Source organism: Lynx rufus, unplaced genomic scaffold (assembly GCF_022079265.1).
Source record: "Lynx rufus isolate CCGP_SWC_20201006 ecotype Redwood Valley unplaced genomic scaffold, mLynRuf1.p SCAF_13, whole genome shotgun sequence".
NCBI classification, from domain to species: Eukaryota; Metazoa; Chordata; class Mammalia; order Carnivora; family Felidae; genus Lynx; species Lynx rufus.
Window position 1 is genome coordinate 40,462,233 of NW_025814827.1, and position 13,573 is coordinate 40,475,805.

At 40.5% G+C, this 13,573-nt stretch overlaps 1 protein-coding gene across 1 annotated transcript in view; it reads left to right on the forward strand.

Moving 5' to 3' along the window:
• Window positions 1–13,573, forward strand: part of RYR3 (ryanodine receptor 3) — a 365,900-nt gene that overhangs the window by 94,565 nt on the left and 257,762 nt on the right. Inside the window, exons 11-12 of the mRNA XM_047075357.1 lie at window positions 2,679–2,852; window positions 6,758–6,879. Coding sequence (XP_046931313.1) covers window positions 2,679–2,852; window positions 6,758–6,879 — 296 coding nt within the window. The remainder of the gene's footprint in view (window positions 1–2,678; window positions 2,853–6,757; window positions 6,880–13,573) is intronic.

The following is a 13,573-nucleotide window of genomic DNA, read 5'->3' on the forward strand; positions in this document are numbered from 1 at the left end:
GGAACATGCACTATTTTAACTGTGAGCTCTTGGCAGTCAGTATAATTACTCATATTTAACAGTTGTAGTGTATATTATTTTATTTTGCCGAATTATCTATGCTTTAGGGAACAGACTAGAGAGGAGAACTTTGCATCAGAATTAGGAATATTTCTGGAATGAAAATCAAGTATTCATTGTTTTGTAAAATAAATGAATTCTTGACCCCCTGCCCATAAAGAAGTCTTAATATATCAGATTCTGTTTTCCCATTGTCTTTTGTTATAAAATCAAAGATAAGTTCCTTTAGAAATATTCATTTTGAGAAATGTCATATTTAAAAATCCAGCCAGAGTTTCAACGTACCTTTAAAATAAGAATTTCCTTGTAAAGTATTAACATTGCTCAAGATGATCCTGTAAAGGTATACAAAATAATTAATTTTGCTGTTAGGAAGGTTTGAAGGAAGAGAAATCAGACCAAAATGAAAAAATATATTTGAACGAAACATGACTTAGCAATATATATACGTATGTGTGTGTGTATATATATGTATATATTTCATTAATATATATTAATTAATTGATGGGTCCTGGATTCTCTGTATTGGGAATCCAAAAGTAATTGAAATCTGGCCATGCCCTTGATTGTTTTGTAGCCTGGCAAAAGTAAAGTGTCATAGAAACGAGCATATTTACACTGTGATGGGCTTAAGTGCTCAGTAAAGGAATGAGACTGTGCTGGGGGAAATACAGCAGGAGAAACTACTTGACCCTCACAGAGAAGGTGGCATCTGAACAGGGTGTTGAAGGATGAGTAGGAGTTTAGAACAGTGGGGAAGAACGGAGCCTCTGGAACTGAACCTCGTAGGTTAAATCTTTGCTCTTTTCAGGGTACCTGAGTGGCTCAGTTGGTTAAGCATCTGACTTTGGCTCAGGTCATGGTCTCACAGTTCATTAGTTCAGGCTCCACGTCGGGCTCTGTGCTGAAGGCTCAGAGCCTGGAGCCTGTTTCGGATTCTGTGTCTCCCTCTCTTTCTGCTCTTCCACTGCTCATGCCCTGTCTCTCTCTGTCTCTCAAAAATAAATAAAACATTAAAAAAAAATCTTGGCTCTTTGACTAATTCTTGAGTGACCTTGGGAAAATTATTCATCTCTCTGTATCTTTGTTTTTTCCTCTGAAAAACTAGGATAGTATTTGTAGCTACATCCAAAGCTGTTGGCAAGAATTCATACATGTAAAGAACTTAGAACACTGCCTTGCACTTGGTAATAGCTCTGTACTTGTGTGCTATTTGTCCCTTCGTTAAGAAAGAGTAAAATTGTCACAAGCAGAGGGAACGGCATGCTGCATTTTTTATTTTGTAAAAAAATTCAAAATGCTGTCTAGCTAATAGCTTTTACAAATGAGCAATTTAACGCAAGATGTAGAGGAGAAATAGAAGTCGGGTAGAACCATCAAGAGGCCTTGATTAATGAGGAGGGGACAGAGTTACCATGCACCCCAGGTCTGCTTCCTGACTCCGTCTTTTTTTTTTTTTTTTAATTTTTTTTTTCAACGTTTATTTATTTTTGGGACAGAGAGAGACAGAGCATGAACGGGGGAGGGGCAGAGAGAGAGGGAGACACAGAATCAGAAACAGGCTCCAGGCTCTGAGCCATCAGCCCAGAGCCTGACGCGGGGCTCGAACTCCCGGACTGCGAGATCGTGACCTGGCTGAAGTCGGACGCTTAACCGACTGCGCCACCCAGGCGCCCCTGACTCCGTCTTTGACAGGCACCTCAGCTTGTCACCAGACAGATAACTGATGTGCAGCAACTCCTTTTTCCATACTGGAGAAAAGGCTGTAGTGAAACAGAGGTAATTGAAGAATGAAACCCATTGATGGCAACACACTACTGAGGAGGCCATAAGAGATGGATAATACTGATGACAGCATTACAAGGACAGCATAGTAGCCGCTACCTACTCCACGAATCTGCTTTCTCTGGTGATCTTTAGAAAAGACTTTTATAGGGGCGCCTGGGTGGCTCAGTCGGTTAAGCGGCCGACTTCGGCTCAGGTCATGATCTCGTGGTCCGTGAGTTCGAGCCCCGCGTCGGGCTCTGTGCTGACAGCTCAGAGCCTGGAGCCTGTTTCAGATTCTGTGTCTCCCTCTCTCTGACCCTCCCCCGTTCATGCTCTGTCTCTCTCTGTCTCAAAAATAAATAAACGTTAGAAAAAAATTTTTTTTAAAAAGAAAAGACTTTTATATGTTGTTAACAGATACATTTAAAGCCCTGACTTTGGGAATTTATATCAGGTGACTGTTGAAACTACAGAGGATACAACTTGCTGAAAATAAGGTAATTGGCCTGTAAAGTGTTGATTAGTATTAAGGTGTCTAAGTCAGGATAAGAAAAGTAGAAAATATAGTGGAGAATTCTATAAAATCAAAACTAAAGAGAGACCCTACCAGCTGCCTCCTTTCCCCATGGATTTAAGTAATTACTAAAGTGGCTGAAACTTGGAATCCGTTGACTTTACAGTTAACAGCAGCTAAGGGAAGCAAGCCTTTCCGAAATCCTGGCTTGGACAGGCACATCATGATGATCTTGGTAATGGGTTCCCTGGCTGACAAATTGTGCATAGGTGATGTGTTTCATATATTGCATTTCTATTTAATCAGACATGCCTTTGTTTCATTTTCTGTGAAATAGGAAATCAAGGAGAAATTGGATTCTAGTCACAAGCGGGATATAGAAGGCATGGGAGTTCCAGAAATCAAATATGGAGATTCCGTCTGCTTTGTCCAGCATATAGCCAGTGGTCTGTGGGTGACCTACAAAGCACAAGATGCCAAGACCTCCCGCCTTGGACCTCTGAAAAGAAAGGTGAGGCTCACGAAGGCTGTCCAGAATTATTTTCCACTGAACTGGAAGCAAGTAGGCAAGAGCAGCGATCAGGAGAATCAGGCGAACATGATGTTTGTTTACTTCACACTGTTTTTGCTATTCTGAAGAGTTATTCTGTGACAGATTGTACTTCCTAATTGGTTATTTTGACCCCATATTCAGTGCAAGGGGAAAAAAAAGTTAAATACATGGCAAATCTGTGATGAAGGGGGAGAGTTTGTTCAATGCTCTCTAAAAAACCTGAACTAAGTAACTCTTGGTGATATGCTGTTTGGGGATTACTCACACCATTGCTCTCTTCATTTAAGTGGATAATTGAGTTTCTGTGTGATTTTCATGATAGAGAGACTAAATAGAATTGCTACAGAGAAAATGCAGATTGCATGATAACAAGCCCACAGGAACCAACATGCAGAAAGAAGAGATCGTGTGCACTGATAGTGTATCCACAGAGAGCACTCAGATTGGAGTGGCCCATCACAGCCGGCTGCATTGGGAAACTGGCTTGGATACTCACCACATCTTTGTCCCAAAAGTTGTTGTAACAGTTCTCTTTTGATAGGAACCAGAGAATAGACACCAAGGGCATGAGTTTTCTTGGAAAAAACTCTTACCAGACACCTGTTTGGGTAGTCAAGGAACCCTAGAATGGGGTTCTAGGAGCCATTGTCCACTGTAGCTTGGGTTTATCAGCCAAAAGTGCAGGTAATGCAAAGCTTCCCAGAATGCAGGTTGTTGTAAGAGGGGAAGTTGGAAGCAAACCTTAAGGCAATAACTTACTTTGGTGTAAAGTAAAACATACCAAGAAGATATCCAGAAATGTGAAACTAAAATTATGAAGAAGAGAGAGAAAATTTTAAAAAAAACAGCCACACTGAGTAGGTTATACTGACTAGGTTGTATAACCCAACAACAACAACAACGAAACCATTTGAAGGCCTCAGCATCCAGGGCATGAGTGCTAAAGGTCCCAGATGGAATGTGGCTATGCCAAGTGAGCCACACCTTTGTCTCTACTTGCCCCTCAGCATATTTTCTGAGTTGCGGCACCAAGGAGGTGGGGGCTTGTGTTGGCCTCATTGGGCTGGAGAAGACAGATGAGAGAGAAGGTCAGCCAGGGTCTCTGGGACTTAAGAGGCCAGTGTTCTAGAATGAAGGGAACTCTAGAAACATGAACCTGAAATTCTATGTGCAGTTTCCCCTAAAGCTGACCGTGGATGGGCTGTGAAGCCAGGACAGTAATAGAAGTCTGCAGCTATGATGGACAAGAGAACAGCAGAGATGTCAACAGAATGACAGGACTAGGGAGGCCAAGGTTGGGGTTCAGGATCCCTCAGATTGGACCAGCCCTTGAAAATACAGTAGGCTTTCAGTTAAACCCCAAAAGGGCTCCACCTCAGGAGTATGAAACTACCCTTGGAAGAAGGGCACCTTGAAGATAGATGCCAAAAACCTATCTATCCTACCAGCCTATCAGAAGAAAATTAAATCTTCTGTAGAGTACAATAATATTATCTAGAGTCTCCACAATTTTTCACTCCTACTAAGGAAATGATGGCATTTAAAGAGGGTGGAATTTGTGGATCTTGGCAATAGCTCTGGATGGGAAGAGACACATACTCAAGGGACCCTGCCAACCAGGAGAGATCCCACCTTGAGTTGGTGACTTATCGTGCCTCTCCTTGCCTTTCTCTTCCAGGACCATAGTGTATATATTTATTGAACTGCTGCAGTGTGCATATGAATTTGGGAGGTCCCTTCAGAAACTCTCTAAAATGATGTCCTAATGTTCGGCCTCAGGCAGGGCTGCCCTGCTCTATTGTGTGAAGAGCAGGTTACGTTTCTTTCTAAAAATACAAAGGATATTCAAATCTGTGTTAAGTATTTCATAAAACAAATCCGGAACCTAGAAAAACCAGTGGGAAACAGAGACAGTAAAAAAAAAAAAAAAAAAAACCTAGAGAATGGCACTCACCTTAAAGGAAGCCACCTCCTTCCCATTCCCATTTTGGGCTTCTGCTGTCTGTTCTTGGGTCATGGGATTCCTCCCGGAGAAACTGGGCTGCAGTGATCAAAAGGGCACATAGTAACAGTGTTCTAACAGCTGCATCCCCCCTATTTCTCATTACTTTATTGTTTGGCTGGCCGGTTTGGATGTGGTATCTGAACAAGCAAAATCTAAGGATTTTGGTCTTTAGAGACCTGAATACTGGGACTGAGGCCAGAGTAAACCTAGTGGCAATATATTGCCGAATCGAAATGCTTAAACAGTTGCTGGAAAGCTCTGACAGGGTAGTTCTGAAACAGTTGGTGAATCCAATACTAAGGGTATCCTTTGCTAACACTTAAGCTAGATGCGGTGCTAAGTCTTGTGTCAAAACTGAACATAAACTTTTGTAAGCCAGTATTCTACTTCCTGTGTGAATTCCTTATATTAGGTAGGACACAATTTCAGAAGAACGAATAATAAGAGATTTTCACATGGAAAGGAAAAGAAGTTGCTTTGAGCTAACAGTGAGAAAGACAGGGATGCCAGGGTGGCTCAGTTGGTTAAGTGTCTGACTCTTGATTTTGGCTCACAGGTCATGATCTCATGGTTCGTGAATTTGAGCCCCATGTTGGACTCAGTGCTGACGGTGCAGAGCCTGCTTGGGATTATCTTCTGTCCCTCTCTCTCTCTGCCCCTCCCCACCTCTCCTGCTCGCTCGCTCTCTCTCTCTCTCTCTCTCTCTCTCTCAAAATAAATAAATAAACTTAAGAAAATAATAAAAATGAGACCAAAATGCTTTTACTAAAGATATTTTATAGAGCTACATGTTCTATTTAATTGACCCCACCCCACACCCCAGGACCTACAAATGGTCTCTCTTCACTCACATCAAGAGGAAACCATGTCAGGAAGTTGAATTAGGATTTAACTCTGACTTGACTAAGACTCAAACCACCCCAGTTAATATCTGCATACACTTGATCCTTTCAAGGGAAAATGCCACTGACTTCCATCTTCAATGCTGCTAGTCCTGCCCCAGAATTGTATCCTGATATCATTGGTGGTCAATATGTATATTTAGCTTTTAGATAACTGATTTGAGATCAGTAGTACAGTGCCCTTTATAACAAGTATTCATTGAGTACCTCTTAGATTCTAGGAAACATGCTACGTGATTTGCATGTAAATCATTTAGTCCTCAAAACAACCCTATAAGTCCATTTGATGGTGAAGTTGAAGCAAAGAGAAGTTAAGTGACTTGCTTAAGGTCACACAGCTGGGAAGTAGCAGAGTAAGACTGGAACTCACATCAACTAATACCAGAGCCTATGCTTTCAAACCCCCTCCTTAGCCTCCATGAGAAGCAAACTACGACCTTGAGCTGCATCCCCATTTGTACAGTCAACTGTAGCTATCCTTCAGGAGGGGAATCTGAGCCTGATCCCAGTAGAGGATCTGTTAACCCAGTAGAGTTTTCTGTCTAACTTGTTATTCTTCCTCAATTTATCTCTGGACAAAAAGACTCTGAACAAAGTGACTTTTCCCATTTCCAAGGGTAAGTTTTTGTGTTGATTTCAAGAGAAAAATCTATTATAAAATATGTTTTCACCTTTTCAAATTGGCCGTCCTAAGGAATTTACTGTAACTCATACCATAGTAGCACATAAAATTTTATTTTCCTCAAAGCACTGTGTCTCAGGAATGATTCATAGGTCAGTAATAGGGAGTATGGGCAAAATAACTTTGTTAATGTCCCATTTTCAAATGGACCCAGAGGAACCTGGTTGGGGGGAAGGAATACAAGGGATGAGGTAAATAAATACTGCAAGAAAAGTTGACTGTCCAGCTATGGAGTCACGTATAAACGTCCCTGGTTCTTTTGCTCTGCGGGTAGGTCATACTCCATCAGGAAGGCCACATGGATGACGGGCTAACACTGCAGAGATGCCAGTGCGAGGAGTCCCAGGCTGCTCGGATCATCCGGAACACGACAGCCTTATTCAGCCAGTTTGTAAGGTACATAAGCTCCTTCCCTTTATCTGATAGTTTCTACTCTGTGGCCATCCAGTCCTACCTACCCCCACTCCCTTTCCAATACTTGAAGTTTTCAGGAAGTTATTAAACACCAGCAAAGAGTTTTACCACAGAGAGCTTGGGACTGAATCTTATTTCCCAGCAAATGACCTCCTACCAGCTTCGCCCTCTGCCCAACAGATGCTTGAGTCCCATTGGTTACTGAGGTTGGTGTCATGAATACCCAAGGTCTCCTCCAGAAAATTAAGTGAAGACTGCCAAAGCACTTTAAATCCCTTTGGTATTAGTGTGTGAAGAGGGGAGAAACAGCTCCACACCCTCCCGTGCTATTGAGAAAAGCTTTGTACATCATTCAGAATCGTTGCTATGGTTTTTGATCCAAGTAGATTTGCATTGAAAGCCTTGTGTTACCCACCTATGGCTGAGACCTAAATGGGAAAAGTAACTGAACTGCCTGCTTGGATCATAATCCCCTGGATGCCGAAACAATGCTGCCAATGCAGAACGCTGTGGATTGTGTTCACCAATTACCATGAGAAATGGATTCTGTTGTAAACAGTGCAGTGTTCCAAACCGTCCTTTTTTGTAGGAGAATATCTCTAAAGCCAGGGGGGCTTAAATTGTGTGTGTGAATTTGCATGAAATAAGAAAAAAAATTTATGCCTTTACTTTTCCTGTTGGAATAATGTGATCCAAGCAATGTGTGTCAGTTAGGATATAGGCTAAGCTGCCGTTGTAATTCAAGATATACACTTACTTCTCTTTTAAGTAATAGTATAGGTTAGGCAAGGTCTGGCTCCAGGGGCTCAGGTTCCTTCTATCTTGCTGCCCTGAGATTTACAGGTTCTTAAAGTGCGTCCCTGACCCAGCACAGCAGCATCACCTGGGACTTGTTAAAAATGCACATTCTCAGGTTCCACCCCAGACATATTGAATCAGACACCTGGGAAGTGGTACCCCCAGAAAATCATGTTTTGATAGGCCCTCCAGTTGATGCTGAAGCATAATAAAGTTTACAAACCACTGCCCTGGAATAGGGGTCTTACCCTTGGCCACATACTAGATTTCTCTGGAGAGCTTTTACCACCCTGATGCCAAGGTGGCATCTCATACCAATTGGATTAGAATCTCTGTGGTGGGATTCCACCTCTAGCTTTTGACTAAAGCTCCCCAGGTGGTTCTAATATTCAACACCATTGAGACCAACTGTCCTGCTATATTTTCTTCATCTACATGATCAAAAAAAAGCTTGCTGGCACCATTTCTCAGGTTGCATACTGCCAAAAAAACCCAAAAGAATGGAGGGTGTGGGGGAAGAAATTGGAAGCGGCGGAGGGCAAGAGATTTTTTTTTAATATAGGACCCAGAAATAGATCACGTCTTCTTGAACTCTACTAGTTAAAACTAGTCATGTGACCACACCTCGCTGCAGGGAGGCTGAGAAATAGAACCTCTGGTTGGTTGGCCATGTTCCCAGTACCACTCAGGAGGTCCCGCTGTGACTAAAGCAGAGAAAGGAAGGCAGACAGTTAGGTGCTCCTACCGCAGAAGGGAGCTGAGGCCTTCAAGTCAGCCATTCTGTCTGCTTGTGGCCCTGCCACTGGTCTCCTGTGATCCCTGAGCAAAGTGGTTCCTCCCTTCTGTGCCATGTTACATGTCACCTGCTCTCCTTCTTCATAGAAAGGGTATAATATGAATGAATAGCTTGGTATAGGCAGGAAAACATACCTGTGTGCAAACAAGAGTTTTTTGTGTAGTCTGGACTGTCACCAGAACCATGACCCTAGAGGTTGGATGGCTTTATTTGGTTCTTGGTTCTCTCAAGAGAACCCTGTGTCTCTCAAGACACCCTGCCCCTGTGTCTGTCTTAAAAGTCCCTGGCCCCTGCCTCATAGATATGCAAAAATTAATTCAGAATGAATCAAAGACCTAACTGTAAGACCTAAAACCATAAATACCGGGAGAAGAAAACAAAGGCATGAATTTTTATGACCTTAGATTAGGCAATGGTTTCTTCAATATGACACCAAAAACAAAAGCAACAAAATACAAAATACGAAGCAACAATACATACAAAAAGTATGTAAACTTTATCAAAATGAAAAACTTGTTTACTACAAAGGGCACCATCCAGAAAGTGGGGGAAAAAAGCCTACATAATGGGAAAGAATATTTCAAATCACACATCTGATAAAGGATTTGTATCTAGAATAAAGAACTCTTACAACTCAACCTTGAAAAGACAATTGGGCCAATTTACAAATGGGCAACGATCTGAATAGACGTTTCTCCAAGGAAGATACACAAATGGCCAATAAGCATATGAAAAGATGGCCAGAGCCATTAGCCAGGAGGAAAATGCAAATCAAAAGCACAGTGAGAGAACACTTTGCTCTCACAAGGATGACTATAATTAAAAAGACTTAATAAGAAGTGTGAGACAGGATGTAGAGAAATTGGAACCTTCATACACTGTTGGTGGGAATGTAAAATGTTAAAGCCATTTTGGAATGCTGTCTGGAAATTCCTTAAAAGGTTAAACAGAGTTACCATGTGACCCAACAGTTTCACTCCTGGTTATATACCTAAGATATATGAAGCACGTCTACTGAAAAACTTGGACACAGATGTTCAAAACAGCATTGTTCATTATAGCCAACAAGGGGAAACAACCCAAATGATGAACTGATGAATGGATAAATAAAATGTGCCTTATGCATATCTGTGCAATGGAATATTATTGGTCCGTAAAAAGGAATGAAGGACTGATACATGCTATTTGTGGTATGAGTCCATTTATACGAAATGTCCAGAATAGGCAGTTCTGTGGAGACAAAGTAGATCAGTGGTTGCCTAGAGCTAAGTTGGTTGTAAGGGTCAAGGGGAGTGACTGCTGACGGGTGTGGAGTTTTGGTCGAAGCTGATGAAAAAGTTCTCCAATTGATTGAGGCCATGGTTGCAAAACTCTATAAATACACTAAAAACCATTAAACCACTGAGTTATACCCTTTAAATAGATGATTATATAATATGTGAATTATATTTTAATAAAGCTATTACTTTAAAAAGTCAGTGGGAGTTACATACCTGACAGTGGGAAAATTATTTTTAAGCAGCTTTATTGGGCTATAATTTACATATCATAAAATTCATCCTTTTAAGTATGCAACTCTGAATTTTAATAAGTTTACAGAGCTGTGCAACCATCACCATAATTCACTTTTAAAACATTCCAGTCCCCCCAAAAGACTGCTTAGGCCCATTGCAGTGTATATCAGTTCCCACCCCCAGCCTTAGGCAACCAGTCATCTGGTTTGGGTCTCAATTTAACACATTTATAAGTTAATGTATACAATATGTGGTCCTTGGATCCATATTTTCCCTTAGCATTACATTTTTGAAGTTCATCCCTATTGTAGTACATAAGGGTGTTCTGTTCCTTCTTATTGCTGAAGAGTGTTCCTGTGTATGTGTATCTGATAATACACATCCACATATAAATGTCTGCGTATGTATATGTATGATTGTGTATATACATACACGTGTGTATAGAGAGATCTATCTATAGGGACAGATGAACAGACAGGTACAGATGCACCTCACTTTCTGTTTGCCCTTTGAGGAACAGTGGATTTTTTTCTATTTTTGCTTATGATCAGTAATGGTTCCATGGATGTTTGTGTAAAAGTCTTTTGATATATATTTTAATTTTTCTTAGGTAAATATCAGGAAATGGAATTGCAAAGTCATATGTAACTCATTTAAACATTTTTATATTTTTATGATAAAATATACAAAGCTTAGAATTTACTTTTGTAACCATTTTTAAGTATACCGTTTAGTGATGTTAACTAAATTCAAATAGTTGTGCAACAGTTACCACCATCCGTCTCCAGAACTTTTACATCATTTCAAACAGAAATTCCATACGCATTAAGTAATACCTCCCTGGGGCACTTGCGTGGATCAGTTGGTTAAGCATCCAACTTTGGCTCAGCTCGTGATCTCGCAGTTCGGGAGTTCAAGCCCCACATTAGGCTCAGTGCTGACAGTTCTGAGCCTGGAGCCTGCTTAGGATTCTGGGTCTCCCTCTCTTTCTGCCCTTCCCCAACCTGTGTGCATGATCTCCCTCCCTCTCTGTTTCTGTCTCTCTCAACAATGAATAAACATGAAAAAAAACTCCCCATTTCCTCCCTTCTCCTCCCCCCTCCGCAGCCCCCCACCCCACTCCAGCTCCTGGTAACCATTATTCAACCTTCCTGTGAATTTGACTGACTTAATTAGAATCCTACAATATTTATCTTTTTGTGCCTTGCTTATTTCACATAACAAAGTCTTCAACATTCACTCATATTGTAGCATGTTAGAATTTCTTTCCTTTTTAAGGTTGAATAATATTACGTTGTATGCAAATACTACATTTGGTTTATCCATTCATCCATCAGTGGACATGTAGGTATGTTCAATTTTTTAAGAAACTGAAAACCTGCCTTCCAAAGTAGACACACCATTAGACACTCCACACAGAAATATATAAAGTTGCAGTTTCTCCACATCCTTAATTTCTGACTTTTAATTGTATATATTCTAGTGGATATGAAGTGGTATCCCATTATGGTTTTAATTTGCATGTCCAAAATGACTAATGATTTTTAACATCTTTTCATGTGCTTATTTGTGTCTCTTCTTTAGTAAAATGTAATCAGGGCTTTTGCCTGTTTTTTTAGTTGGGTGGTTTGTCCTCACGCTGACATTTGACAGTTTTTTGTATCTTCCGGATGCATGTTTTTTTATTGATTCATGATTTACAACTATTTTCTCTTAGTTTGTGGCTTTTCTTCTCATTTTCTTAATGATGTCTTTTGAAACACAAAAGGTTTAATTTTGGTGAAGTCCTATATGACATAACTTTTTTTCTGGACTGTGCTTTTGGGTGTCCCCAGAGTCACCAAGACTTCCTCCTGTGTTTTCTTCTGAAAGTTTTATAATTTTAGCTCTTAGATTTAGGCCGAGGTTGCATGTTGGATCAATTTTTATACACGGTCTGAGGTAATACGAATTGAAATTTATTTAAGTGGATCCTGTAGATACCTCGTTGTCCCTGTACAGTTTGCTGGCAAGACCATCCTTTCCCCATCACATTGCCTTGGCACCTTTGTCAAAAGTCAAGTGACCGTAAATATAAGGGTTTATTTTTGGACCCTCAGTTCTATTCCACTGGCTTTCATACCTGTGATTATGCCAAAATGATGAACATAACTTTGTAGTAAGTATTGAAATCAGATACAGTGAATCCTCCAGTTTTGTACTTTTTTTTTGCAAAATTCTATTGGCTCTTCTGAATCCTTTGAATTCCCATATAAATTTTAGGGTAAAGGTGTCAGTTTTTGCAAAACAGCCTGCCAGTGTTTTTATAGAGAATGCTTTGAACCTTTCGACCAATTTTGGGAGAACTTTTATCTTAATTATCCTGAGGCTTTTGATTCATAAACATAGAATGTCTCTCCATTTATTTTTCTTGAATTCCTTTCAGCAAGGTATTACAGTTTTCAGTGTTTAAGTCTTGGGCTGCTTTTGTAAAATTTGTTCCTAAGTATTTTTTTTTTTTTATGTTTGTTTATTTTTTTTCTTTTTTTTTTTTTTTTTTTTAATTTTTTTTTTTCAACGTTTATTTTTATTTTTGGGACAGAGAGAGACAGAGCATGAATGGGGGAGGGGCAGAGAGAGAGGGAGACACAGAATCGGAAACAGGCTCCAGGCTCTGAGCCATCAGCCCAGAGCCCGACGCGGGGCTCGAACTCCCGGACCACGAGATCGTGACCTGGCTGAAGTCGGACGCTTAACCGACTGCGCCACCCAGGCGCCCCCATGTTTGTTTATTTTTGAGACAGAGAGGCAGAGAGTGCGAGTGGGGGAGGGACAGAGAGAGAGGGAGACAGAATCCAAAGCAGGTTTCTGACTCTGAACTGTCAGCACAGAGCCCCACGTGGGGCTTGAACTCCGTAACTATGAGATCATGACCTGAGCTGTACTCAGACGCCTAACCAACTGAGCCACCCAGGTGCCCCCTAAGTATTTATTTCTGATGCTACTACAAATGGAATTATTTTCTTAATTTCTTTTCAGATTTTTCACTGCATAAATAATACTGGCATTAGAAATTGAGTTTTTAAAATATCCATCATATATCCTGTGACTTAATTGAAAATTATTATTCTGGTGGATGTGTGCGTGCTTTATCTACATAAAGGGTCATATCATCTGTGAATAAAGAAAGTTTTATTTTTTCCTTTCCAATATGGATGCCCTTTCTTCCCACCCACCCCCACCACCACCTCATGACTGCACTGACTAGAACATCCACTATGATGTGAAATCAAAGTGGAAGGAACAGACATACTTGTTTTGTTCCTGATCTTAGCAGGAGAACATTCAGTCTTTGATTATTAAATATGAAGTTAACTGTAGGGTTTTTATAAATTCCCTTTATTGGGATGAGGAAGTTCTCTTTTTATTCCTAGTTTGTTGAGAGGTTTCTTTCATCTTGAATGAGTTAGATTTTGACAGTCTTTTTTTTTTTTTGTCTATTGAGATGATTGTATGGTTTTTGCCCTTCATTAATACAGTTCCATTAGAAGACGTTACATTAACTGAGAATAGGGTGTTTAATTTCTCA